The 27,653-nt window shown below is 37.0% G+C and overlaps 2 protein-coding genes and 1 non-coding gene across 3 annotated transcripts; 2 read left to right on the top strand and 1 right to left on the bottom strand.

The window, feature by feature from the left end:
- The first annotated feature begins 10,376 nt into the window (after window positions 1-10,376).
- Trnaq-cug (transfer RNA glutamine (anticodon CUG)) lies at window positions 10,377-10,448 on the top strand. Its single transcript has one exon. It is a non-coding gene; the product is annotated as a tRNA-Gln (tRNA).
- A 9,627-nt stretch (window positions 10,449-20,075) lies between these two features.
- LOC120432516 (heat shock protein 70 B2) lies at window positions 20,076-22,338 on the bottom strand. Its single transcript, XM_039597733.2, has one exon. It carries the CDS (start codon window positions 22,146-22,148, stop codon window positions 20,232-20,234), a length of 1,917 nt encoding a protein of 638 aa, XP_039453667.1. The 5' UTR covers window positions 22,149-22,338; the 3' UTR covers window positions 20,076-20,231.
- Window positions 22,339-24,378: 2,040 nt separating this feature from the next.
- Window positions 24,379-26,636, top strand: LOC120432517 (heat shock protein 70 B2). Its single transcript, XM_039597734.2, has one exon. The coding sequence runs from the start codon at window positions 24,564-24,566 to the stop codon at window positions 26,478-26,480; it is 1,917 nt and encodes a 638-aa protein (XP_039453668.1). The 5' UTR covers window positions 24,379-24,563; the 3' UTR covers window positions 26,481-26,636.
- Window positions 26,637-27,653: the final 1,017 nt, after the last annotated feature.

Raw genomic sequence — 27,653 nt, 5'->3', positions numbered from 1 at the left:
TCGGACACACGTTAAAACGTATTTTTTACGGAACTGGTTTGTAAACAAGCACTTGGGTCGATTTCAAGATGGCGCCTTTCCTCAGTAAAGCGGTATACGCACTTCGGAAGGACCCGGTCAAGAAAAAACTCAAATGGGCAGCAGCGGCAGCGCAAGCAAGTCAGAGAGGGTGAAGAAAAGCCCCAAGAAATCGCTCCCTCTCCTTTGTTCTGCTGTTCGTAAAGCTGTTTCTTGACCCATTTCCTTTCGATCTGCATACTATCCTTAAGGTGAGGAAGGCAAAATTTACATTTTTATTGAACGAAACAATTTAATATCTTTTTGTGGTGTGTACATCATAATTTCACTAAATTTCAATTACTGGAAAATTGTGTTGTGGAACATTTTTAGAGATGGTGACATAATAAATAAACAACCGAAGAGGAAAAATGTAATAAAAAAAAAACTAAGCAATATTAATTTTTAATCCCAACCCAAACAAGATCTTCTTCGAGAGGAAATTTCAGAAGTTTCGACGAATCTTATGTTGTCGTTATTGTCAAACTCAAAGTCGAAGTGAAAAAGAATCAGCAAGCAAGCATGACAAATCTCCCGCCAAATCAAATTGCAATTTTAGAAAAGAACGAGACTTTGGTACCAGCACAGCTGCACTTGCTCGAAGCTTTTCCCCCGTTATATGTGAGGACGAGAGAATGCATGCTTCCCAGTACGCTGCAACAATGTTTCGGGAAACTATTTTTGAGTCAAGAATATGAAAACCAATAATACTTAATGCAAAAGTGAAAAGTTGTCGCGCCACCCAAAAATCTATGCAAATTTACTGCCAACGTTTTGGCAGTGTCTCCACTGCTTCGCTCACTCGCGCACCAAACACGCTTCCAACTGTCGGATGTTTGCTCCGTCTGATGGGGAAATTCAAATTGGGTGATTCTGTTCACCAGTTCCCTCTAGGCAGCTCGTTCAGACAAAAAATTGCCAAATATGTTTCAACATGGTTCCAGTCGAAGCCGCCAGCCATTGTTAGCGTGTTACGCCCAAAGAAAAAATGAGGGTAGGCAAATGTTATCCAATTTTGTGTTCGCAAAGAATTATTGTGACAATGTCTCTTCTTTTTGCTGCAGGGAAACAACGGAAGCTCACTGGAAATTATCTGGAAAAGTACAGAAAAGTAAAATTGTCTTTTTAGGAATTTCAAGAAGAAACATCAGGCATTTATAAAAAAAGTGTTAACATTTCTAGCAAATATAAAGCAAACGTTTATCAATCGACCGAACAACCGAAATTCTTTTTTTCGATTAGCACAATGAAGTGGAAGTAAGTTGGGTTTCCCGCGAACCGAATCGAATTTTGTGTTGAAAAAGATAGACCACAAGTGATTGGGAAATCCAAATTTTTGCGCGGAAATGTATAGATACACGTAACGAAAATAAAAATCGAAGTGCATTCGAGTGAATGACGAAATTGAATCCGAATAGCTTCCGGTGCAGTGTAAATATTGGAAAGCTTGATTTTGTTTGGGCTTTAGGGAAACTATGTGATTGGAAATCATTGGTGTGGGCTTAAGGTCGTAATACGTATATTAAAAAATCTCAAGCTTTTCGTCATAAATTATTTTTTAGAATTTTCTGCTTTGCCCAGCGATGGAATAATCATCATCAATGAACATCTTTGAATGCTCATCAAGAGAGAAAAAATCCCAAGGGAGCATGGCTCTCCTCTCTCGCGCACGAAAGATCGGTAAAAAGAATCTAAAAAAAATATCATCTTGATTATTCGACGGAACATCTTTTTCACTACTACACTTGCCAGTGTAACGTCACACGTCGAATAATGACCTGTCACATTTTGTAGATAGACAATGTGTGTAAACAAAGTGAAATAAATATTTTTGTGTGGTGCTGACAAGGAAATTCACAAAAAATCATCAGCAGACTGATTTTCTTGGAGAATTTCAGGAGCGATTTTCTTTTGCGTGATTTGCCTCCTCTCTCTTTCGCGGGTGAAGAAAGTTCGCAAGCGAAATTGATTTTTTTCGCGATTATTCCATCCCTGGCTTTGTCTTAATTTATTCTTTTTGCCGGAGAAATAAATTCAACGATGTCGCAGCACAACACCCCAATTTGGGGGGCAAAAAGAATAAATTGAGACAAAACAGAAAAAAAAATTATAAAAAATGTTTTTTAGTTTTTTAAATGATTTTATTTTAAGTAATGGAAACGACTGATCGATGATTGTGTTGGCACTTAAGGGGTTACATACATGTAGAAAAACGAAAAATTTCATATTTCAAAAAACTTATTAAATCCACTTAAAAGATGATTTTCAATCACTCCTCAATGTTTCAAGAAGATATTTTATGAATAAACTAGGTAAGAGACGAATTAAACCCAAAAAAATTGCCATGGGCAATGCGAACTGTCAAACTTCCTGTTCGTTTTCTCTAAACACCGAGTTGATTTACGGGTACCACGATATCTCGAGATGGGATGTACCAAATTGGCTGAAATTTAAGGTGAAGACTTTCAAGGCATATCTCGGCAAAAAATTTTTTATTATTTTTTTAGCAAACTTTTTGAAAATCAGGTTTTGTCATACACACAGAATTGGCTTAACGAATCTTCAAAATATTGAGCCGATTTGGACAAAGCAGTGTTGAGATATCGTGGCACTCGTTTTTTGAAACTGCTTATTTCAAATACCTATATCAAGGCAATGATACATCCAAATGTCTTAAAATTTGTTTTATTAATAAATAAAAATGTATATTTTGATGACCTCATACAAACCTCTGATTTTTTTTTTGCTGATGCAATCCTTTAATAAATTTTGAATGTTCCTAAACGTGAGTTTTGTTAATATTTATTCATTTTTTCTGTTAAAAAAGGACATATTAGACGATGACAAACAAGCTCACACATTTTTGTGTTTGACAGTTTTCCATACTCGGAAACAAAGCAAAATATATAAAGGATGACGTTTCTGCAAACAAATGCAAGCCAACTGACAAACTGTCAAAAAATGCGAGTTGGTTTGTCGTAGTCTAGAACCTCCTTAAGGCTTTCCATGTATCAAATTAAAACCAAATGATTTCAAACCGCTGGTTAATACAGACCCATAACGATGGATAATCCTCACCTCATGAAAAATCCAAACATGAAATAGCAGTTGTATTGCACCATAAAAATGAAAAATGCACTTATTTTCATGGGGGGGAGTGGGGGGGAGAGATCACCTCCGTATCACATCTGCCCCGAGGTAACCCCATAATAAAATTCGCCTTTAACACCCGAAGCTTCATAATCCTCGAATAATCCACCCCGAGGGATCAGCGAGTGAAACGGAGTGCGATGATGGCATAAAGGCATTGTTACCTCCAACCACCTCACATTTCGCAAAACAAAACAAAAAATGGATGCTGCATTTGATGGATTCCAGCGTCGTTAATTGTGGAATTATAGAGATGCCTTGAAGTTTATGGGATAATCCTCCAGTTGAAAAGGGTTAGAATGCGGATGATTTTCAGATAATTTCAATATGCTTACTGACGCACTTATTTGAGAAAAAAGCAAAGTTAAACATAGCCTTAATAAAATTATCTATTGTTTTCATTAAATGAAAGTGCATCCCTGTCTTTAAGCCGTTTCTCAAGCCGATTACGTACCGCCATAATAATTTTAGGACGAGATGTCACTCTGCTCGCTAGGTTGCCCCATCTTCAGTGTCATCTTTGGATGAAGTTTTACAAATTTGTCGTACATTGCGCCCCTCTCTTCTACTGTTTTCTATAGCAGAAGCCAAGAATTGGCTCTGTAAAATTTGCTCACTCTTCAAGGTGAGTTTCTACAAAAGGTAATGCTTAAACTACGAAAATACGACCCCAGACAAAACCTTGAACTTTGGCCATAAGAAGGATACGAGCAAGAAGTACACTCAGTTGAGCAATTCTCTACGAAATCGGTCTTTTTTCTTCAATTTTAATTTTTGTTTTTTTAATCCGACTGAAACTTTTTTGGTGCCTTCGGTATGCCCAAAGTATGACAAAAGGTCGAATGCCAAAAGGTCGAATGGACAAAAGGTCAAATGGACATAAGGTCGAATGGACAAAAGGTCGAAAGTGGACAAAAGGCCGAATGGACAAAACGTCGGAAGGACAAAAGGCCGAATTAAAAAAATATGTTATAAAACAAAACTTTTGATGTGAGTCGAAATACACAAATACTGAAAAGCAGCTATGGAAAGGTGATTTGAACGTTTTTCTTTAATTTCACTTCTATATTCTTATAAATTTATAATTCTTCTGAATAATAACTTGCCCCGGTTTTTTGGAGACTTTTGAATGGGAGAGAGGGGGGGAAGGGCTAGGGGGATTTATCTTAAAAAATATAAATAAATACGATCGATTTTTTTATACATGCAGCTATGTTTTTGAAGTCATATTTTTCTTAGGATCTATTGTGACCATGAAAGATAGATTGAAAAAGGATAGAAAACTTGCAACAATATTTAAGAAGCAAGACTTTTTCATTTTTCAAAACTCTTTAAATTTGAAAAAAATATAAAAGTCTCTCAAATATTTCAAAAAAAATAAAAAAAAAACTTGTAAAATATTTTTGAAGAAGTATTTTTAAAAAGAACCGCTAATATTTGAGAGAATTGAAAAATTCACAAAATTAATACGACAGTCAAGAATAGGGGTTTAAAAATAAAATAAAACACAGCAAAAATCACTTTCGTCAAAATAAACACTTAATATTACACGCTGCATGTACAATTTTTGTAAACACAAAAAAAAGTTGCAACCGACGGGATTCAAAACCCAGCACCAACAGTAAGGACTGGCGCCTTAGCCCACTCGGCCACCAGACCGTTGACAAGCTGAAAGGATAAATGCATATATGGGCTTGAAATTTCGGTCAAGTGGGTTTCCCATGCTGATGGGACACATATTTTAGGGTGTAAAATTACATTAAATTGCATAAAATAATGCAAAATAATGCAATCTAAAAAAATATTTAGAGGTTGATTTTTTTTTTGAAGAACTGCTCATATTTGAAAGAATGGAAAAACTCACAAAATCATTACGACATTCAAGAATAAGTTGTTCAATTGAAAAAAAACTTAACAAATATTCTAGAAGTCGACCTTTATTTAAAAGAACTGCTCATGTTTGAAAGAATGGAAAAACTCACAACATTATTATGATAGTCAAGAATAGGTTGCTATTTTTTGAAAGAATGGAAATCTTCTCAAAAAAAAAGGGGTTAGATTAGATTAGATTAGATTAGAATGGAAATCTTCTCAAAAAAAGTTTTGGAAGTAATTCTGTTTGTTTGAGAAAATATTCCTTAATAGGATAGATGGATAAACCAAGGATTAACTCAAAGAAAAAATCAGCGTTGCATTTTTATATTTTTTTAAATTTTAATATTTTTTTCAAAGAATTTTTCAAAGTTTATAATTATTTGTTTCATTATTTCACATTCCACCTTTTGTCCTTTCGACGTTTTATCCATTGGACCTTTTATCCACTTTCGACCTTTTGTCGCACATCCGCCCAAAGAAGCCATTTTGCACCATTAGTTTGTCCATATAATTTTCCATACAAATTTGGCAGATGTCAATACAAAAATGATGTATGAAAATTCAAAAATCCTGTATCTTTTGAAGGAATTTTTCGATCGATTTGGTGTCTTCGGCAAAGTTTTAGGTATGGATACGGACTACACTGGAAAAAAATAATACACGGTAGAAAAATTGGTGATTTTTTTATTTAACTTTTTATCACTAAAACTTGATTTGCAAACAAACATTATTTTTATTTTTTTATTTTTTTATATGTTTTAGAGGACATAAATGCCAACTTTTCTGAAATTTCCAAGTTGTGCAAAAAATCATTGACCGAGTTATGAATTTTTTAATCAATGCTGATTTTTTTCAAAAAATCGAATTTTTGGTCGCAAAAATTTTTCAACTTCATTTTTCAATGTAAAATTGAATTTGCAATCAAAAAGTACTCTAGTGAAATTTTGATAAAGTGCACCGTTTTCAAGTTATAGCCATTTTAAGGTAACTTTTTTTCAGAATAGTCGCAGTTTTTCATTTTTTAAAATCAGTGCACATGTTTGTCCACTTTTGAAAAAAATATTTTGGAAAAGCTGAGAAAATTCTCTATATTTTGCTTCTGCAGACTTTGTTGATACGACCTTTAGTTGCTGAGATATTGCAATGCAATGGTTTAAAAACAGGAAAATTGATGTTTTCTAAGTCTCACCCAAACAGCCCACCATTTTTCAATGTCGATATCTCAGCAACTAATGGTCCGGTTTTCAATGTTAAAAAATGAAACATTTGTGAAATTTTCCGATCTTTTCGAAAGCAATATTTCAAAAATTTTCAAATCAAGACTTACATTGCAAAAAGGCCAAACATTCAATATTACGCCCTTTTATAATGTTAGTCATTTCATTATTCTGCTAAATAGCATCTGAGTGTACGAGGGAAGCCCAGGACCTCGTAACAATGCACGCTCTCCTGCTCTGTTCTTGAAACGTAAGCAATCAACTTAATGCAGTATGATGAAGTGCTTGCTTCATGAAAATTTAAAAAATAGTTGTTGTACTCTCACTTCATTTGTTTAATCATTTTATTGATAATAGAAAAAAGTTTGAAGATATCATTTTAATTGAAATTGATTGTAGAATAAAATTGTAATTTTTCTCTACTTAATTTAAAAATGAATAACCCTTTTCCGGCAACTATTCTAGTTTATGAGGTGTATGTCTATAATTTGCTCAAATACTAACATTATCCACATAAACAGAACACACACACCTAAATATGTCATGCTGCGATGTAACACAGAGATTAGGGTGTCCAAATCCAAATCTCGGTACTACACGGAGAAAAAAGAGTTCCTAAAATCGTGAACAAGCGTTCATGAAAATAGGAACCTCGAACAAAGTGTTCAAATCCCATGGTACGATTTTGAAAAACGTACCATGAAATTTGAACACTTTGTTCGTGGTTCCCATTTTCATGAACGCTTGTTCACAATTTTAGGAACACTTTTTTCTCCGTGTACCCCCTGAAATCAAAGATTGATCCATCACTAGGCTAAATTCCAAATTCATCATTCTGACCACGGGAATCCCTGCCTCAAATCGCTTGAAGTTTCTGTTTCTGTTTTTTACCTGTGGAGGGCGCAATGGTCTTTCAATCTTTATCAAGTCTCAGATAAAGGACCTTCATTAAATTTGGAACAACTTTCCCGAAGACACCATATTTTTGCTGAAATGTTATTAGATTCTGAAAATGATCAATTTTGTGCAGACGGCTTTAAGGGGCTTTGAGCCGGCCGCGCAATGGTCCTTTTCGGATGCTAATAACTTTCAGCAAAAATTTTTAAAAGGTGGTGTCTTCGGGAAAGTTGTCCAAAATTTAACGATGGTCCTACATATGAGAATGGATAAAGATTGGACGACCGTTGCCCCCTACACAGATAAATACTTAAAACAGTTGCGTTTCTCCTTATAATTTGACGTTTTTTCCCATACAAACTTCAAGCGATTGGAGGGAGGGGTTCCCGTGATCAGAATGAGCTCAAATTTGGAATTTAGCCTAGTGATGTATCAATCTTTGATTTCAGGGGGAAGCCCCCGAGAAAGCCCAGATTTGGACCACCCTAACAGACATTCATCTCGCCCGAACGGGTCTCCTGGGCCATTTAGCTAATGATTACACCGGCTTTCCTTTTGAATAAGGGGGAGACTTGTCTGTGTGTGTGGAGGTAGGAGGTTTTTGCGGCTAAAGACCACCACCGAGTATAGAATTCCGCGCGCGCTTAATGAGCAACGAAACGGTCTCATAGGTAAACACATGCCCAGGACACAGCTCAAGAACCGACGACGGAGGGCTTCCCTGTGTGTGGTTTTGCCTAATGGTTTACGGTTGATTTATGTCACAACCACAACATGAGTGGTGACGAAATCTTGGGAAATTGTTGGAAATTTTCTTAGATAGTAGTTCAAAGAGTTCAATTAACACAGCAAGAGTTTTCATCAATCCATCTTTTTCGCCAACACGCAACCTTTTGTCAAGTTGACAATTTGGCATGTGGGAAGACTCGGTGACACCTGAGATGCCATTGTGCTACCGGGAAGACTTAATCATTAAAGTCGTAACCACCGCCCACACTTTGACACACTGGTATTGTTCAATGCTCTACCATATATGTGCCGCACGTACTTGGAAGGAACCAGAAGAGAGCAAAAACGGTGGTTAAGCAAATAAACAACTTTTTTCAAGATGTCAGGTGAAAGATGAATGGCGTAACAAGGAGCAGCATACCTGGAAGACAACTGACTGATCTGGGGAAAACAATGTATTACGCGATAACGTTGAAGAATGGACGCTTTAGTGGGTGGTAAACTTTGTCTTCGTATACTAAGAGGAACAGCATCTAATTCCAGCGTGCTTCTAATGTTGCCACATGAGCAATTCTCTATTCGAAATCGGTATTTTTTTTAACTTTAGTTTTTGTATTTTTAAATCCGGCTGAAACAAAGTTGTAGGTATGGATAAGGACTATACTGAAAAAATATGATACAGGGTAAAAAATTTGCGATTTTTTATTTTCACTTTTTTTGTCACTTAAACTTGATTTTCAATAAATACAAAACTATTTTTATTTTTTTTAATTTTCTGGTATGTTTTAGGAGACATGCTAACTTTTCAGAAATTTCCAAAACGCACAAAAAATCTTTGACCGAGTGATGATTTTTTGAATCAATACTATTTTTTTCAAAAAATCGAAATATTGGTCGCAGCAATTTTTCACTTCATTATTCTATGTAAAATAGAATTTGCAGTCAAAAAGTACTTAACGGTGCACATCAACCAGAGCTTTTGCACCCAGATTTTTGTAACAGACATGTTAGTATCTTCAAAACTACGGGTACGAAATATTTTTTTTTCATCCCCTAAAGTACTGTCCACAAAGTCATTTACAACAAAGTTTGATTAATTTTAGAATTCCGTTATTGCAGGATCAGGTCCGTAAGTTTGACAATTTTGGACAATTTGCAGTGCACCGTTTTTAAGTTATAGTAATTTTTAGGTTACTTTGTTGAAAATAGTCGCAGTTTTTTTTTAAATTGGGCCGATTTAAAAATGTGTTGTGGAAAAAAAAATAATGAAATTTTCGGATCTTTTTGAAAACAATATTTTTAAAACAAAAACTAACATTTCAAAAGGGCCAAACATTCAACGCCCTTTTGAAATGTCCTGTAAGGGAATCTGGTAACTCTTTGTTGTCGAATTTGTAAACATAGAAAAGTTTCCAAAACCGTCGTTTTTCCGATTTTGAAAACATTTACAGCGAAATCGATATCTCGTGACGGAGGGACGTTACTATCCCTTTTTTACTACCCCTTTCATTATCTCCGTCAACTTACACAGCAGTTGCCCTGACCCCTCTTCGATTTGCGTGAAACTTTGTCCTAAGAGGTAATTTATGTCCCTGATCACGAATCCGAGCTCCATTCACTGATATCTCGTGACGGTGGAGCAGTACGACATTCGAAAAACAAAATTGATGTGCAGTAAATTTTTTTAAATATTCATGCTCCGCCAAAATGTTGACCAAATCAATTAAGAAAATTCCGTAAGCTCCCCTCTCACTCGAGGGTGCTTTATTTCCAATATTTCACTACGTTCTCGTGCGCGGTTTACCACCCTGGGTAAGAAAACTAATAAATCACGACTCAACAATCCAATACGTTGGTTCTTCTTTTAGCTTTCCCACCACATCAAGGAAGGGACCGTTTTGGTTTTTGGGGGAAAATTTATCGAAGTCATTGCGGTCGGAGTCAACGCCAAATTATGGGGTGAAATTATGGTCTTTTGTACTTCTACAAAGTGCCACAATTAAGGCGCATTTGGCGAATGACTAATTCAATTCAGAGCCGAATGCCTAACGGGTCTAAGTGAGGTACCGATTGCCGATGCTAATTTATTCATAAATGTTATATAATTCACCTGTAAGCGCGCTTCAATGAATCAGCAGAACGCTCTTCAATGGAATTCCTGGATGTTATTTAGGCATTTGGGCAGTTGGTCGTCATTTCGTTGTGACAAACGTCACCAATTGGTCGTCCCAAATCGGAAGCGATCTAAATTTAGTAACGCTTAGACCGAAAACACCATAGCGTTGTGCCAAGTTATGACTGCGCGTAAGGTAAAAATATCTCACTCATTCATCTGATGCGCGCCGTTCAAACGATCTTTTAGAAAGTCACTAAACGACCTTTCACTTTTGAAAACGTATGGCTCGCCACAAATTTCAACCTTCACGTTAAATGTGAACAATTAGTTAAGTTGGTTCCATGGTGTAATGGTTAGCACTTTGGACTCTGAATCCAACGATCCGAGTTCAAATCTCGGTGGAACCTGATGTAAATACTTTTTACTCTTATCACAACCAAGAGCTGTTTTTATAAACCAGCTTATAAGGAAAGCTTGAATTTCAAAACAAACAAGCAAACAGGCTTGATTTGTTTTTACCAAACAGTCTCCGTGATCACATATCAAAAGGTTAATTTGAAAATTCAATATTTGCTCCCTTGCAATTCCCTTTGCCAGCAGTTCGCCACAACGCAATCAATCAACAGACACAATCTTCAGTCACAGCAGGGATTTACAGGCTGAGAGCTGAGAGAACCTACCTACATCCATCTAACTTCGAGACAAGCCAGGGGGGGGGCTTCCGGGCTGCAGCCCCCCCCCCGAAATTTTTTCCAATTTTTTTTAAATTGAACTACCTTAAAAAAATCTTAAATCAATGATTGTGTGTTCTCTTCCCAGAAATAATTTGTAAGATAGAGAATCAAGAATTGATTGATCAAACTAAGTAATTTTCCTGTCCATTGCCGGGCTCAGTTTTTGTAGATTATGGATCCAAAATTTGGATATTTAAAAATTGAGCTGCAGATTTGAACATTGTTCCATTCAGTAACATCTAATTTATCTTGTAGTTTTAGCATTACATTGGTTAGCATGGTCCAAATCTGGGCTTACTTGGGGCTATCCCCTGAAATCAAAGATTTACGCATCACTAGCCTAAGTTCCAAAATTTGAGCTTTTTCTGACCACTGACCACCAAGTTTGGGCAAAATCGTCAAATTGTATGGAGAAAAGCAACTGTTTCAGTTTTTGACCAATGGAAGGCGCAATAACTATCCAGTTCTTATCAATTTTCAGAACTAATATCTTCTTTAAATTTGGAAAAACTTTCCCGAAGACACCTTATTTTTTTGGGTTTTTTGCTAAAAAGTTATTAACCATCGAAAATAGCAATTTCCGAGCGGACTGCTCTAAGGGGCTGCATAGAAATAATTACCGTCATCTGGGGCGAATCGGGACTACAGTCTGAATAGGGACAGCAAAAATCCTTAGATCTTGTTGTCTTATTTTTGATTGTAGAGTATGACCCCTGAAGAACCATAAAATAATTTAGAATTTTTGGATTCAATGTGGCGGTCAAAATGGAGGTCAAGAAATATTTCTGGTGTTTTTTTTAAAGGTCTAATAAACCAAATTTCTAGTTTTTGCTTTTTGGGTGCTTTTGAAACCAAACCAAAAACTTGGTGTATTGGACCATTAAAAAAACAGATGCCGAATTTGATGTCAAAAACAAGCAAATAAAACATGCCGATTTCATTTGTTCCTGATTCGGTTATCCGAAGTCCTTCGAACTTTGGATAATCGAAACTTTGGATAATCGAGGCTTCGGCTAGTCGAATTTGGATTGTAAAATTAATAGCCCTCCTTTATTTGCATTAAAACCTTTAAACTGTTAATACATGTTTTTTCTCTACATTTTTCAAAATTTATCATAATTTCTCAAAAATATTTAGATTTTGTTTTCAAAAACGAAAGCATTTAATATGAAAAACATTTGAGTGAATTTTGACTATTATCAGAAATACAATTCTAATTTTATCGTTTTGGTTTTAGAAATATGGTTAGTCACATATCTAAGACCTTAGAGAAAAATGCTTGAGAAATATCTGCGTGTATTTTTTTTATTACTTTTTCGTAAACCTTTTTTCCGAAACCACTCGTCCAAAATGCTTTCTTTTGGTCACATTTTTTAGTTTCCACCGTGGCCATTCTCCAATTTTTATTTAATATATCAAAAATCGGAAGATCAACTAAGTGAATACTTATTATCAACTAATTTTCACTTTGTGCATGAGCTTGCGATTTTTAAAGGAAGAAATAAAATGATAAAAATTCAAAACGTTAAAAAAAATTAAGCTTGGATTCAACAACTCTGAAATTAAATTAATTAAACATCACTTTCAAATTATATAATTTCTGATCAATAATTCATTTTTAAACTATTTAATTTATATTTTTTAGATTTTACAGATTAGATTTTGCATTTTGAAAAGTTTAAAATTTCTTTATTATTTTTTTATAATTTCTTATTTCTGAATATCAATTGTAAATATTTTCCAAAATTATGTTGCCACCTTTTCAAAATGGACCAAAAAACAGAGAGCAAATACAATATTTAAAAAAAAATAGCTTCACAATTTTAATGGAAATAACTTATTTCGATTAAGTCTTTTTAGGACCAGCGACCAGGTCGGTCCGGAAAACAAATTTGAAATGTTTTTCCTGCTTTGATAATCATATACGACATGTTTGGGCTCGTTTTTAAAATATTTAGAATTTTTGTAACATGTCGCGGAACCGCGGAAAGTTTTTTCTCACGAAAAAAGGATTTCGCCATCAGCTAGATATTTTGAAAACTAATGATGCAAAACAACTGTACTGATTTAAAGTGTGTTTTGAACACTTAAAATAATAAAACCATAGCTTGTAGTTTTGATTTGTAACCCTCTCAACTTTGGTCAGAGTTTAGTGACATAAACTTCAGAATAATATTTGCAACGGCTAATTGAAGATTTAAAAATTTTACACTTTCAAATTTCTAAATTTTCATAATTTTTGATTTAATTTTTTTGGTATAAGACAAAGAAATGCCAGAAATCAAAAATAAAAATAATAAAAACATAAAAAATTTAAGATAACAATTCAACAGAATAATATCAAAAAATCTGAAATTCCAAAAATAAAAAAATCTAAAACTGAAAAATTAATAAAATAATTGATACTTAAGAAATCCTAAACTAAAAAAAATATCATTTTAAAATTAAGTTATTCAAAATCCAATAAATTATGTTTTTTCAATCTTAATTTTTGGATGCTTTAAATATTTTTATGTTTGAATTCTAGTATTCCTAAATTAATTTATATTTACCAGAAAATTAAGTGATTTTTGTAATGGCTTTTCCCTTATTTCAGCATTTTAAGATTCAACGTTTTGATAGTCAGCTTCATGAGGCAATTCTTCAATATTATTTAAGCGAATACATTATTTTCAAACGTTATTTTCAGTCGCATCCAAATAAACAAATCAAAATTTCATCAACACATATTGCTCCCGAAGAAATATCAAACGACGCTTTTTGTTTCTGTTCCTTTTCAGCTGCGTACCGCTTAAGAGAAGTCTTTTCGTAAACCTTTTCTTGACCGTTCCTTGAGATTTTTTTGTATGGAGTTTTAAGAGTCTCCGTACTACAGGACATTTTTTAAAATTTTCGTTTGAAAGTAAAATATAGTTCTTGTAGCAAAATTCAGACTAAGATTTGATTTACAGGAAAAATGTAATTGATTTAAGAATTCTTACATAAAGTATTCTTTACTTTTAAAACAAAAATTTAAGATAATAATTACACATGATAATTTCAAAAAAATCAGAAATTCCAAAAATGAAAAAAATCAAATACATAAAAAATATAAAATAATTACAACTAAAAAAATCCTTAAATTATAAAAAAAAACATTTTTTATCATTTTTAAATAAAGACATTCAAAAAATAATTTTCAATCATTTCAATAAATTATGTTTTAATAATCTTATTTTTTTGATGCTTCGAATATTGGTATGTTTGAATTCAAGTGCAGACTAAGATTAGATTTACAGGATAAAACTAATCAATTTATGAATTCTTACATAAAGTTTTCTTTATTTTTAATTTAGCAAGGTTTCGTAAATATAAAATTTCTAAACCATTCCTAGAGTCAAGATATCGCTTGAACAAACATCGATTTTAATAAATGGTTACAATCCTAAATTATTAAACATGTACCGTAAACTGGGGTCAATCGGGACACATGGGGCGAATTGGGACAGCAGTTTTAACCATGTTGGAGCACAATATTTTGATTTTTCTGGTTGGTTTCGGTGAGAACAGAGTCAGGCCAACAAAATGTGTACATCCATTTTCAAATTTGAAAGCTTTAAGTGCTCTAAAAACTGCTGTCCCTATTCAGACTGTAGTCCCGATTCACCCCAGATTACGGTGTATAGATTAAAATTTTATTAAAAATTATCTTTAGAATTGAGATCTAATTAAATTTTTTTGTCATGTTTTAAAATTTTATTTTTGCTCAAATTCTGGACAAATTTTCAGAATACAATGAGTAATGAATTTGAAAATGGCGTTTAGTCGGAATATTAAAGTTAAACATGATTCGTTTTAATGTTTGATGCAATTGAGGAAAATTTTAACGGTTACATATGCATTTAAAAATGGTTACATATGCATTATTCACAACTCTTCCAGTGAATATTTTGGCGTTAAAAAAATTAATTAAATACATTTTATCTAAATTTTTGAACACATTAAAATTAAACACAGGCACTGATTTTTTTTCTTCAAATATATATTTATTATAGGCCTACACAGAAAAAAATGTGAATTTACTCGACACGGAAAAAATGAATCACATGTAAACTCAGTTGATGTAAACTTGAGATTCGACGTAATTTTTTTTTGTTGCCATGGAGACACTTCAGAAGCTGAAATTTCAACGATTATATTTTTTTGTATTTCATTAAAATTATTTATTTTTGAGAGCACCAGGAGCTTCGCAAAATATGAAATGGCTTCAATAGCTTAGAACAATTAAAATAAAACATTGTTTAAGTTTGTTTATAAAATTTTAAGAAAAACAAATATTCCAGTTATGAGTTTTATGTTGTGCTAGAAAAAATGAAAAATGTTAGATAAACCATCACAATTATCACACAGCTGAAAATGTAAATCCAGACATAATACTTATGGTTAGATAAATCGATATTTCTTTTTAAAAAAATTTATGCTTTCAAAAATTTGATTCAAGTTAAGTATATTTTAAATTTAGCGACGTTTATCACGAAATTGGATTACAATTAAACAATTCAAGGAAATGTTAAAAAAAACACTTTCTCTACTCCTTTAATACAAACTAGCTGTTAAAATAAAGAAAAAAAATGACGAACGAGTTTCTTCAATAAATACATTGATAACTTAATATGAAAATCTTCGAAAACTTTTTTGCATACATTACATTAAAATTTTACAATTCATCTCAATAATTATACCACAAACCAAGTGATGGTATAAATGATTTGCTGATTTTTATACTCCTTGAATTTTTGCACCCAAGCCCCCCCTGAACAAAAATCCTGGCTACGGCCCTGCTTCGAGATAAACCTCAACACTGTCGACATCTGAGGAAAAGTCTTGGCAAAACAAGACCATATTGCTGAGCAAAGAAACAAAATCAAACATGGCTGTACTGTAACATGGCGATACTTTGAAACAAAAAAAAAAAAGAAAGCAGCGAGGTTCCAAGTGGGGTTTTCGACTCGCTTTTCTTTCTCAGAAGTATTTTTTGTCACATTTCTTGGAAAAAAAAACAAATCATGCTTGATGGAAAATTGGGAACCGGTAGATAATTCTGCGTGTACATGTCGCGGCAAACATGTTACCCGCTCTGCTGCAAAAGGATGTTATTTGTTCACGAGAACACGTCAAGTTGTGTGTATCTTGATTTTGAGATTTGGGGAATTTAATTGAGACGAACGGCGCGACAGGATGTTTTTCTAGTCTACATGAAAAATTTCTGCCAACGTATGCGAATCATCATCAAGTGAAATTATTAATTGAAATTGAAATTCAGTTTTAATTTTTCGTGTTAAAATAAGCCAATAAGCCAATTAAATTCAAAACTTTAAGAGCCTGATTATCGAATTTTCGGAACCGAAAGTATGCTTGAACATAATGCTACTATCAACAATTTGCTAAATATCAAATTATTTTAAAAAAATCTCAACTTTTACGTTTTGTGTTGATCTTTGGTTCGTTCCTTGGCAATTTCTGGATTGTGTGCAAGATCGGAGTGAAATTTTTCCGAATATCTTGAATAATCGAGTCTGGACTGTACTATGCAGTGTTCAGTGTTCAATCGTGCTCAAGTTCAATGCAATTCAACGAATCATCTTTGCGGTTAACTTAACGCAACTGGCCTGGCCGCTTTAACGTTTGTGAAGTTTTAATGCTTTCCGATGCGATAGGGCACTGTAAAAGTTAATACTTACAAGGGGATGCTATGCGTTAATCAACCTAAGACCTTTTTCCAGGATGCCCTTGAAAGACTGGCTGCGCTAGGATTGGATTAGATAATGGAGTCTGGAGTGTACAACCGTAGGGAGAGTGGGGAGACTTGATCCCCTTTTTTTGTATCGCACATAACTCTGTCAATTTCTCACAAAACTATCAACTTTTTGCATGAATTGAAAGCTTAAACATTCAACTATGTTTGGCTGATAAGGGTATTTCATCAGATAAACTCTTCGAATCTTGCCAAGCGTTTTAAAAAAATATTTTAAACCGGCATTTTCAAAATGTTGGGGGTAATTTGATCCCCCTTTCAACATTTTTAAGATATCTTAAGCAAAATGTTTCTTATTCATCCAAACTGTTAATTTTCTATAAGTTACAGCAATTTCACATTGAACCTGTACGTTTGTGTTCAAAAAATAATAAGTTTAGCATGCAAAATATTTAAAAACATTAAATTTTCTTTTTTAGACCAAAATTGAGCATGTTTACAAAAGCTGGTAATTTTTGTTTACAAAACTTTTGAAAAATTGTTCAAACTGCAGTAAGTTATGTACAACTATATTAAAGAAAACTATGTACGAAAACCCCGCCCAATTATTAAATCTTGAGGCTGATTCCAGTGACTGTGAAAATGCAGGGATCAAGTCTTCCTAAACGCACTTTTTTAAACAATTGATTGTAAAAATAGTATGACGATAAATTTAACGTCAAATGCGTAAGAGTTTTGGAGTTGATATGTTTATGAAACAATTCATGTATAAAAAATATTTTTTTGAATAAGTTTTGAGTGTTTTCTATTCTTATCAAAACAAAGAAAAAAGATCTCTTGGATTTTTTTTGCAGTACTTTTTAGAAAAATGTGTGTAACTCAATCTAAACATTTTTTATTTTTTTTTCTTTGTTTTCTACAATGAGTTTTGGTCAATTTCGCACAACTTTCTAGAGCAAAGCTAATTGTTTTACCCACATGCTGACGAGATACAGGCTTGGGATCAAGTGTCCCCGGGGATCAAGTCTCCCCACCATCCCCTACGCATAAATCTAGGGACATAGGTCGTTTTCAACCAACGTCCAAGTTGTTTGTGGCAAGAGGATCATACAAAAAATTACAGCTGGGGCAATTAAGCGTACAATTACGGTAGGACATAACATAAAAATGTATTGTCGGTTAATCAAAACAGTAAAAGACAGCGAAAAAAATCCGAATCACAAATTATCAGAAGGGTTTTTTTAAGAACTTCGGATAATCTAGTCTGTACTGTATTCGAATACATTGTTTATCTTCAATTTAAATTTATATTTCGAACCGCAATGAGATAACCTACAACTAACTGTGTTCCAACGTAAAACTCGTATCAACACTCTAATCTATTTTCAAAGATTTTTTACAGGGACATGTTCTACGTAAAAGTAGAACGAAATATTAGTTACAGATAATGTACTTTATTTGCCTACAAAAAAATGATATAAGTTGGGCAGTATTGCAGCCATTCCACTGGAATTCCAACATCTCACGACACTCACCGTGCTACCACAATCCAAAGCCCGCCGCAAAGATTTATGTTCGGTAAAATCCTTCCTAACCCGGCGTGAGAATGTGTAATCCCATTCCCGGCTGGTCTCAAAAGTTTGGTAATTAATTCCGCATAGTTTCACAAAATTCCAAGCCGGGGTTCTTCCTTATTCATTCACAAACCATTTCCACCGTAGAAAACACATGGAAAATGCCTCACGCACTTGTTTATGTGTTTGAATTTGGCTGCGGGTCATAAATTTTCACCATATCATTCTAGCTTAATTTTCCACTTGACGGCATCTAATCATTTTCCCCATGAACACTGTGAATTTATCTATTTTCCTCGTGGTACGATTTCCCCGAGGCTCGCTCACGGGGGATTTTCCTATTTGGGAATTTGTGGGACGAGATTTTCAACACTTGCTCTCGTAAACAAATACACACAATTACACGCACATTTGCTTTCTTTAATTCCTCGTGCAGCTATATCTCAATTCATACGTTGATTCGATTCAATTCCGGCTTCTCAATCCAGAATTTACCATACAATCCAGAAGTTTCGCCCGTCCAAAGGTAAACGACCCTGCTAGGTGACCAAAAACATCCCCCGCGGAAAGCGATTTAGTCCACAGAGAAGCGAAGCAAAGGTGTGACCTCCCCCTCTCAGCGATTGTGAGGGAGGTCAGGGGGTGGTGGCTCTTCTCAACCCAAAAGGACGGCAGACGGCGACGACGACCAACGACTAGGTTCAGGACTCGCGACGATACTGACTGGCGACGGTGCCACCACCAGGCGTGGAATGTCCTGTCGAGCCACAGACAGCTGATCGGGACACACGCGGGTTCGGGATGAACGCGGCGCTCGGGTAACTTCCGGCATCGGATGAACGCCATCGCGCGCGAGTTAGAATGAACAGCTATCAGAGTCAGCTGTTCCGTGGTGTTCATCAGAATAACAAGACTAGCGAATGATTGCGACGTACTGGATGAGTAATTCGAAAGGCAGAATTACCGTTTTTTTTTTCTTTTTATCTATGCGGTTTCAAAAACTTTTAGCGAGTTGTGGCCACGGCAAATAGTGTCCAGTTCATTTGGAAAATACGATGTCCCATCCAAGAGGGTCCCGGAGCACCAAACTTCTTAGCATGGTGCTCGCGGCGATCCACTTATACCAGTGTTTCTCAACCGGTGAGGAATTTCCCCCTGGGGAACGATCTGTGTTTTTTTGCGTAATTAATTTTGCAGGTGTTTTAAAAATATAGCTGACTAAAACTAAAATTTAAAAATGTTAATCGAAAAGAATGAAAAATTCTAGTGATTTTTTAATAAGGCCGTTGCAAATATTTTTCAAAGTTTATGTCGGCCTGAATAATCAGGGGGCAAAAAAAATTTCAAAAAACTTCCAAATTTTAATGAAATTTAAAGTTACATCAACCGAAAACAAGTTAAAATGCATTTTCCTGCGTTTATAATCATATCTAGCATATTTGAACTAATCTGAAGACATTTTAAATTTTCAGACAATACCAATGTACAGTCCCACGAATCTATTTTTTGAAAATTTCCGATGTTTAGTATCGCAAATTATTTTTTAGACTTAAAGTTTTGTTTTTGTCAAATCTTACATTTTTTTTGAAAACTAATGATTGCAAAACTAGTGTAAAATGCATTTTAAAACATTTTTGCATTCAAATGTTGAGACTATGGCATGTGAATGAAGTTCTTAAAATTCAGCCAAGGGGGGAATGGATCAATAAAGGTTGAGAAACACTGACTCAACCGAATCATCTTTGCGGTTATCTTTATGCAGTTGGCCTGGCCGCTTTAACGTTTGTATTGTTTCAAAGCAAACCCAACTATTTTTTTTATTGAACGTTTAAAAAACTCTAGAACATACCGCTTAACTACCAAGCGCGCTGAAAACTTGGTTGGTTCCATAGAAAACCCCGAGCGAAGAATGTGATCCAACAAATATGTCGATGTCATTTGCGCATGACCGAATTTCAAAATGAATTTCGGATAAAATATTTCCACCACGTGTTAGAGCTGATACTATCCATTACTTTATTTTGTTAAATTAAAATAATATGTTACAATTGAAAATCTGAACTTAAAATAAATCTTTACAAACTAATCAGTCAACGTATTATAAATAAATCCTAAAACCATAATCAATTCATAAAACTAAGACATCTTTTAGTCAACCTCCTCAACGGTGGGACCTCCTCGTCCACCAAATCCTCCCGCCTGCTGTCCACAGCTGGTGGCACCTGCACCGGGCATCGATCCCTGGTGCAACCGCGTCATGATCGGACTGCACACCTGGTTCAGCTCCTTCATCTTGTGCTCAAACTCGTCCTTCTCGGCCATCGTATTTCCGTCCAGCCATCGAAGCGTTTCGTCGCATTTGTCCTTGACCGTGTTCCGATCCGAATCGCTCAGTTTATCCCCGGCCGTGTCCAGAGTCTGCTTCAGCTGGAAACAATAGCCCTCCAGTTGGTTTCTGGCCGCGATGCGTTCTCTCTGTTTTTCGTCTTCCTCGCGGAACCGGTCCGCTTCCGAAACCATCCGGTCAATGTCGGCCTGGCTGAGTCGTCCCTTGTCGTTCTTGATGGTGATGTTCTTCTCCTTGCCAGAGCTCATTTCCTTGGCCGACACGTTCAAGATTCCGTTGGCATCCAAGTCGAAAGTGACCTCAATCTGTGGAACGCCACGTGGTGCCGGAGGAATTCCGGACAAATCAAACTGACCCAGCCGGTTGTTGTCCTTGGTCATGGCTCGTTCTCCCTCAAACACCTGAATCGAGACTCCTGGTTGGTTGTCCGCGTACGTTGAGAAGGTTTGAGTTTGCTTGCATGGAATGCGACTGTTGCGTTCAATTAGCTTGGTCATCACTCCTCCGGCAGTTTCAATTCCAAGCGATAGAGGAGCCACATCCACCAGCAAAACGTCCTGGATCTTTTCATCCTTGTCTCCGTTCAGAATAGCTGCCTGAACTGCTGCACCGTAAGCTACGGCCTCGTCCGGATTAATCGAAAGGTTCAGAGCTTTTCCACAGAAGAAGTTTTGCAGCAGTGACTGCACTTTCGGGATTCGGGTCGATCCGCCAACTAGAACAATGTCATGGATGGCGCTCTTGTCCATTTTGGCATCCGAGAGGGCTCGCTCCACCGGTTGCAGCGTGTTACGGAACAAGTCCGAGCACAGTTCCTCAAATCGAGCCCTTGAGATCTTGGTGTAGTAGTCGATTCCGTCCAGCAGGGCATCGATCTCGACAGTCGCTTCAGTGCTCGAGGACAGTGTACGCTTGGCTCGTTCGCAGGCCGTTCGTAGACGCCTCAGAGCACGTGGATTCGACGAGACGTCCTTCTTGTATTTGCGCTTGAACTCGTCCACAAAGTGGGACACCATTCGGTTATCAAAGTCTTCTCCTCCCAGGTGAGTATCTCCGGCCGTGGAACGAACCTCAAACAGTGAGCCCTCGTCAATGGTCAAGATGGATACGTCGAAGGTGCCACCACCCAGATCGAAGATCAGCACATTTCGTTCTCCTTTAAGGTTCTTGTCCAGTCCGTAGGCCAATGCCGCTGCCGTTGGTTCGTTAATAATTCTCATAACGTTCAGCCCAGCGATGGCTCCAGCATCCTTGGTGGCCTGGCGTTGAGAATCGTTGAAGTAAGCCGGAACGGTGATGACCGCGTTCTTGACCGACTTGCCCAGATACGCCTCAGCAGTTTCCTTCATCTTGGTCAACACCATGGAACTGATCTCTTCCGGTGCAAATCGCTTACGTTCGCCTTTGAACTCGATCTCGATCTTTGGTTTGCCACCGTCACTGATCACCTGGAACGGCCAGTGCTTCAAGTCGGCCTGGATCTTCGGATCGTCGAATCGGCGGCCAATCAATCGCTTGGCATCGAAGACCGTGTTGCGTGGGTTCATGGCCACCTGGTTCTTTGCCGCATCGCCAATCAACCGTTCCGTGTCCGAAAAGGCCACATAGCTGGGAGTCGTCCGGTTGCCCTGGTCATTCGCGATGATTTCAACCTTGCCATGCTGGAACACTCCGACGCACGAGTACGTCGTGCCCAAATCGATTCCAATCGCAGACATTTTTGCTTTATTTATTTTTTTTTTTTCACTTGAACTTTGATGTAAAACTTTGTATGTGAACTTTTCACTTTACTTTCGAATCACTTGGGGTAACTTCTCTTGGTAACTTTTGCCTCTGGTGTAGGACTTGCTCACGTTTTATTCTCTCTTCTGCTAGTGCTTTGCTCGCTTGTTGGATTTGAACTGATGCCGGCCCAAGTCGAGCAGCGCGATTATATAGGAGAGAGTGGTCGTTCTAGAAAATTCGAGCGCATTCGACGCGAGCGCCCGAGAATGTTCCATGCGATGTGCTCGACTTTTATGCTGGATGATTGATGATTCGTAGACAAGAGAGCGGAGAGAGTTTAATTCATGGGAAAAGAAAATGCTGGAAGTTTCTCTTAGGAAAGAGGTCCAACCATAAAGAAAGAATTTTCCGGAAATTTCGATCATGATTTAAGATTTTTTTTTATTTCGAATTCTCTACAGTCATATTCTAGCTCAAAATACCGTTTGCAGTATACCATTTTGTAGATGAATTTGGTTTAGTACTAGGTATATGAATAAATAAATAAAAAACGATACTTAATCCGCATTAAGGTGGTTGTAGTCTTTCTCACATTGATAAAGTTATATTTTTTATTTGATAGAGATTGTTCGGACCGGTAGGCGAAATGATTTTTAGAGCAGCATTTATTCTTGCAGCTGAAAACTTAATTTCAGACTTAATTTTACAATGCAAATCTCGATGAAATACTCACTTTAACAGTTTCTATCTACACCTCTAAACCCCGCACAACATCAATCGCCGCTGCCTCCGTAGTAGATATGTTCTTAATTGATACAAAAATATGAAACCTACTTTGGCGGCCGATCTGTTATTGCTGTTGATAAATTTTTTACTTACAATAAGATCAAATAATTCCTGCGAACAACAAATTGCACTTGATGAGGCATTTCTTCTATCTCTACATCTCCTCTGCTTTGACCATTTGACATTTTCTTCCTCTTTTTACAAAATTCTTTCCTTTACCTCATCGATCATTTCAGAAATGGAGTACGCTAACGCAGTGCGTCAACAGAGATCTTAGATCTTCAATAATTCCGTAGTAACATTTCAATAGGGCGAATCTGCATTTGTAAACAAGCAGTGTATCCCTTTCGCTCAAGTGACAGTTCACGTCAAGTAAGAGGGGGATAGACTGCTTGTTTACAAACGCAGATTCGCCCTATTGAACTGTTACTACGGAATTTGGGCGTGTTGAAAAGGTCTTGTGATTACCCACCAACGATGGGCCTCATTTTCATAAAAATATCTGAGATCTACTCTCTGATAAGTGTTAAATTCACACTTAAGTGCTCGTAACTTTTGATAGGGTTGTCAGAACTTCAATCTTTTGGGCGCGTTGGAAGAGTCTTTTGATTACACGCAGAAAAATAAGGCATATTTGAATCAACAAAACGTTTTGTTGATTTGAAAATCATATTTTTTGTTGAATCAACGCTAAACGTCAAAGCAGCTTTTTCAAAACAACAAAAGACTTTTGTGGAATCGAGAAAATCAAGGTTTGTTTCAACGCAAAATCGACGTTGATTATATTCAACAAAAATTTTGTTGATTCAAACCTCGTACAGGCTGATTCTACAAAACTTTTTTCTGCGTGTACCAATAAAGTATATGTCTAGAGTATGTATCTAGAAGATGATTTAATTTCTATTTTGTTCACATTTTCAGACAAAAATAGGCATTACGATTTTTTTAACATAAATTAAAATTCAAGTAACGCCCTTCATTGCTCATCTTACTCATACTTGTTTATGTATATTGTAAGTATTTAGACTGAAGTTAAAAATAGCAACAGGAATAAAAACAAACATTGCTAGAAAATGCGAGCAGGAAGGTAGACTTAATGTTTAATATTGCATGCAATATTTTGCACAAAATGCATTGCTCCTTCCTTATAATCAATTTGTCTGAGTTAATATTTGATCTTGACTGGAATATCAAGCATTGATATTTCACACAATGTTTTGTAATTCATTCCTACTTGTGAGAAAATTGTGCTTCATTCATTAAGATATCATAATAAAACAATAAGAGCTCTCACGAACTATCTAGATTCATCCAAGTCACGAACCCATCGGATCAAAGTCGAGCACATCGCATGGAACATTCTCGAGCGCTCGCGTCGAAGGCGCTCGAATTTTCTAGAACGACCACTCTCTCCTATATAACCGCGCTGCTCGACTTGGGCCGGCATCAGTTCAAATCCAACAAGCGAGCAAAGCACTAGCAGAAGAGAGAATAAAACGTGAGCAAGTCCTACACCAGAGGCAAACCAAAAAAGTTATCCCAAGTGATTCGAAAGTAAAGTGAAAAAGTTCACATAAAAGTTTTACATCAAAGTTCAAGTGAAAAACAACAGTAGAGCAAAAATGTCTGCGATTGGAATCGATTTGGGCACGACGTATTCGTGCGTTGGAGTGTTCCAGCATGGCAAGGTTGAAATCATCGCGAATGACCAGGGCAACCGGACGACTCCCAGCTATGTGGCCTTTTCGGACACGGAACGGTTGATTGGCGACGCGGCAAAGAACCAGGTTGCCATGAACCCACGCAACACGGTCTTCGATGCCAAGCGACTGATTGGGCGCCGATTCGACGATCCGAAGATCCAGGCCGACTTGAAGCACTGGCCATTCCAGGTGATCAGTGACGGTGGCAAGCCAAAGATCGAGATCGAGTTCAAAGGCGAACGTAAGCGGTTTGCACCGGAAGAGATCAGTTCCATGGTGTTGACCAAGATGAAGGAAACTGCTGAGGCATATCTGGGCAAGTCGGTTAAGAACGCGGTCATCACCGTACCGGCGTACTTCAACGATTCTCAACGCCAGGCCACTAAGGATGCTGGAGCCATCGCCGGGCTGAACGTTATGAGAATTATCAACGAACCGACGGCTGCGGCATTGGCCTACGGACTGGACAAGAACCTAAAGGGTGAACGAAATGTGCTGATCTTCGATCTGGGTGGTGGCACCTTCGACGTATCCATCTTGACCATTGACGAGGGCTCACTGTTTGAGGTGCGTTCCACGGCCGGTGATACTCACCTGGGAGGAGAAGACTTTGATAACCGAATGGTGTCCCACTTTGTGGACGAGTTCAAGCGCAAATACAAGAAGGACGTCTCGTCGAATCCACGTGCTCTGAGACGTCTACGAACGGCCTGCGAGCGAGCCAAGCGTACACTGTCCTCGAGCACTGAAGCGACTGTCGAGATCGATGCCCTGCTGGACGGAATCGACTATTACACCAAGATCTCAAGGGCTCGATTTGAGGAACTGTGCTCGGACTTGTTCCGTAACACGCTGCAACCGGTGGAGCGAGCCCTCTCGGATGCCAAAATGGACAAGAGCGCCATCCATGACATTGTTCTAGTTGGCGGATCGACCCGAATCCCGAAAGTGCAGTCACTGCTGCAAAACTTCTTCTGTGGAAAAGCTCTGAACCTTTCGATCAATCCGGACGAGGCCGTAGCTTACGGTGCAGCAGTTCAGGCAGCTATTTTGAACGGAGACAAGGATGAAAAGATTCAGGACGTTTTGCTGGTGGATGTGGCTCCTCTATCTCTCGGAATTGAAACTGCCGGAGGAGTGATGACCAAGCTGATCGAACGCAACAGTCGCATCCCATGCAAGCAAACTCAAACCTTCTCAACATACGCGGACAACCAACCAGGAGTCTCGATTCAGGTGTTTGAGGGAGAACGAGCCATGACCAAGGACAACAACCGGCTGGGTCAGTTTGATTTGTCCGGAATTCCTCCGGCACCACGTGGCGTTCCACAGATTGAGGTCACATTCGACTTGGATGCCAACGGAATCTTGAACGTGTCGGCCAAGGAAATGAGCTCTGGCAAGGAGAAGAACATCACCATCAAGAACGACAAGGGACGACTCAGCCAGGCCGACATTGACCGGATGGTTTCGGAAGCGGACCGATTCCGCGAGGAAGACGAAAAACAGAGAGAACGCATTGCGGCCAGAAACCAACTGGAGGGCTATTGCTTCCAGCTGAAACAGACGCTGGACACGGCCGGGGACAAACTGAGCGATTCGGATCGGAACACGGTCAAGGACAAATGCGACGAAACGCTTCGATGGCTGGACGGAAACACGATGGCCGAGAAGGACGAGTTTGAGCACAAGATGAAGGAGCTGAACCAGGTGTGCAGTCCGATCATGACGCGGTTGCACCAGGGATCGATGCCCGGTGCAGGTGCCACCAGCTGTGGACAGCAGGCGGGAGGATTTGGTGGACGAGGAGGTCCCACCGTTGAGGAGGTTGACTAAAAGATGTCTTAGTTTTATGAATTGATTATGGTTTTAGGATTTATTTATAATACGTTGACTGATTAGTTTGTAAAGATTTATTTTAAGTTCAGATTTTCAATTGTAACATATTATTTTAATTTAACAAAATAAAGTAATGGATAGTATCAGCTCTAACACGTGGTGGAAATATTTTATCCGAAATTCATTTTGAAATTCGGTCATGCGCAAATGACATCGACATATTTGTTGGATCACATTCTTCGCTCGGGGTTTTCTATGGAACCAACCAAGTTTTCAGCGCGCTTGGTAGTTAAGCGGTATGTTCTAGAGTTTTTTTTAAACGTTCAATAAAAAAATTGTTGGGTTTGGTGCCCCAATGCACTAAATTGCTTTGAAACAATACAAACGTTAAAGCGGCCAGGCAAACTGCATAAAGATAACCGCAAAGATTATTCGGTTAATTCAGTGTTTCTCAACCTTTATTGATCCATTACCTCCTTGGCTGAATTTTAAGAACTTCATTCACAAGCCGTAGTCTCAACATTTGAATGCAAAAATGTTTAAAAATGCATTTTACACTAGTTGAATTTATTGCAATCATTAGTTTTCAAAAAATGTAAGATTTGACAAAAACAAAACTTTAAGTCTCTAACCATCGAAAATTTTCAAAAAATAAACTTTTAAATCAACCAAAACATGATAGAAATGAATCTAAACGTACACTCAAAGTAAAAAGTATCCTTTTTCAAGTTCACCCGTCCTCACCCTTTAAAAGGGTATCGAAAATGTACTGAATTTGACATACCCTTTTAAAAGGGTGACGCCGGGTGAACTTTAAAAAAGGATAGAAAGTATCCTTTTTGAGGATTGAAAGTACACTTTTGAGGGATACTTCTGACTTTGAGTGTAGGGGAATGCATTTTTAATTAATTTCAGCTGATTGCACTTCAATTTCCATTGAAATTTAGAAGTTTTTTTTTTAAAGATATTTTTGTTGCCCCCTGATTTTTCGGGTCAACTTTGAAGCGGGGGTGACAAAAACATTAAATAAAATTTGACCCGCCTTATGGTATTATTAAAAAAAATCACCGGAAGTTTTCATTCTTTTCGATTAACATTTTTAAATTTTAGTTTTAGTCAGCTATACTTTTAAAAGTATAAGTATAGATTCGTAGACAACACTGAACACTC

The sequence above is a fragment of the Culex pipiens genome, chromosome 1 (genome assembly GCF_016801865.2).
Source record: "Culex pipiens pallens isolate TS chromosome 1, TS_CPP_V2, whole genome shotgun sequence".
NCBI classification, from domain to species: domain Eukaryota; kingdom Metazoa; phylum Arthropoda; class Insecta; order Diptera; family Culicidae; genus Culex; species Culex pipiens.
Note: the sequence above shows the minus strand (reverse complement) of the source record. Positions and strands in the feature narration are given on the sequence as shown.

Excerpts from the sequence above, each read along its gene's own strand:
- LOC120432516 (XM_039597733.2), bottom strand. The coding sequence starts at position 22,148 with ATGTCTGCGATTGGAATCGATTTGGGCACGACGTACTCGTGCGTCGGA.
- LOC120432517 (XM_039597734.2), top strand. The coding sequence starts at position 24,564 with ATGTCTGCGATTGGAATCGATTTGGGCACGACGTATTCGTGCGTTGGA.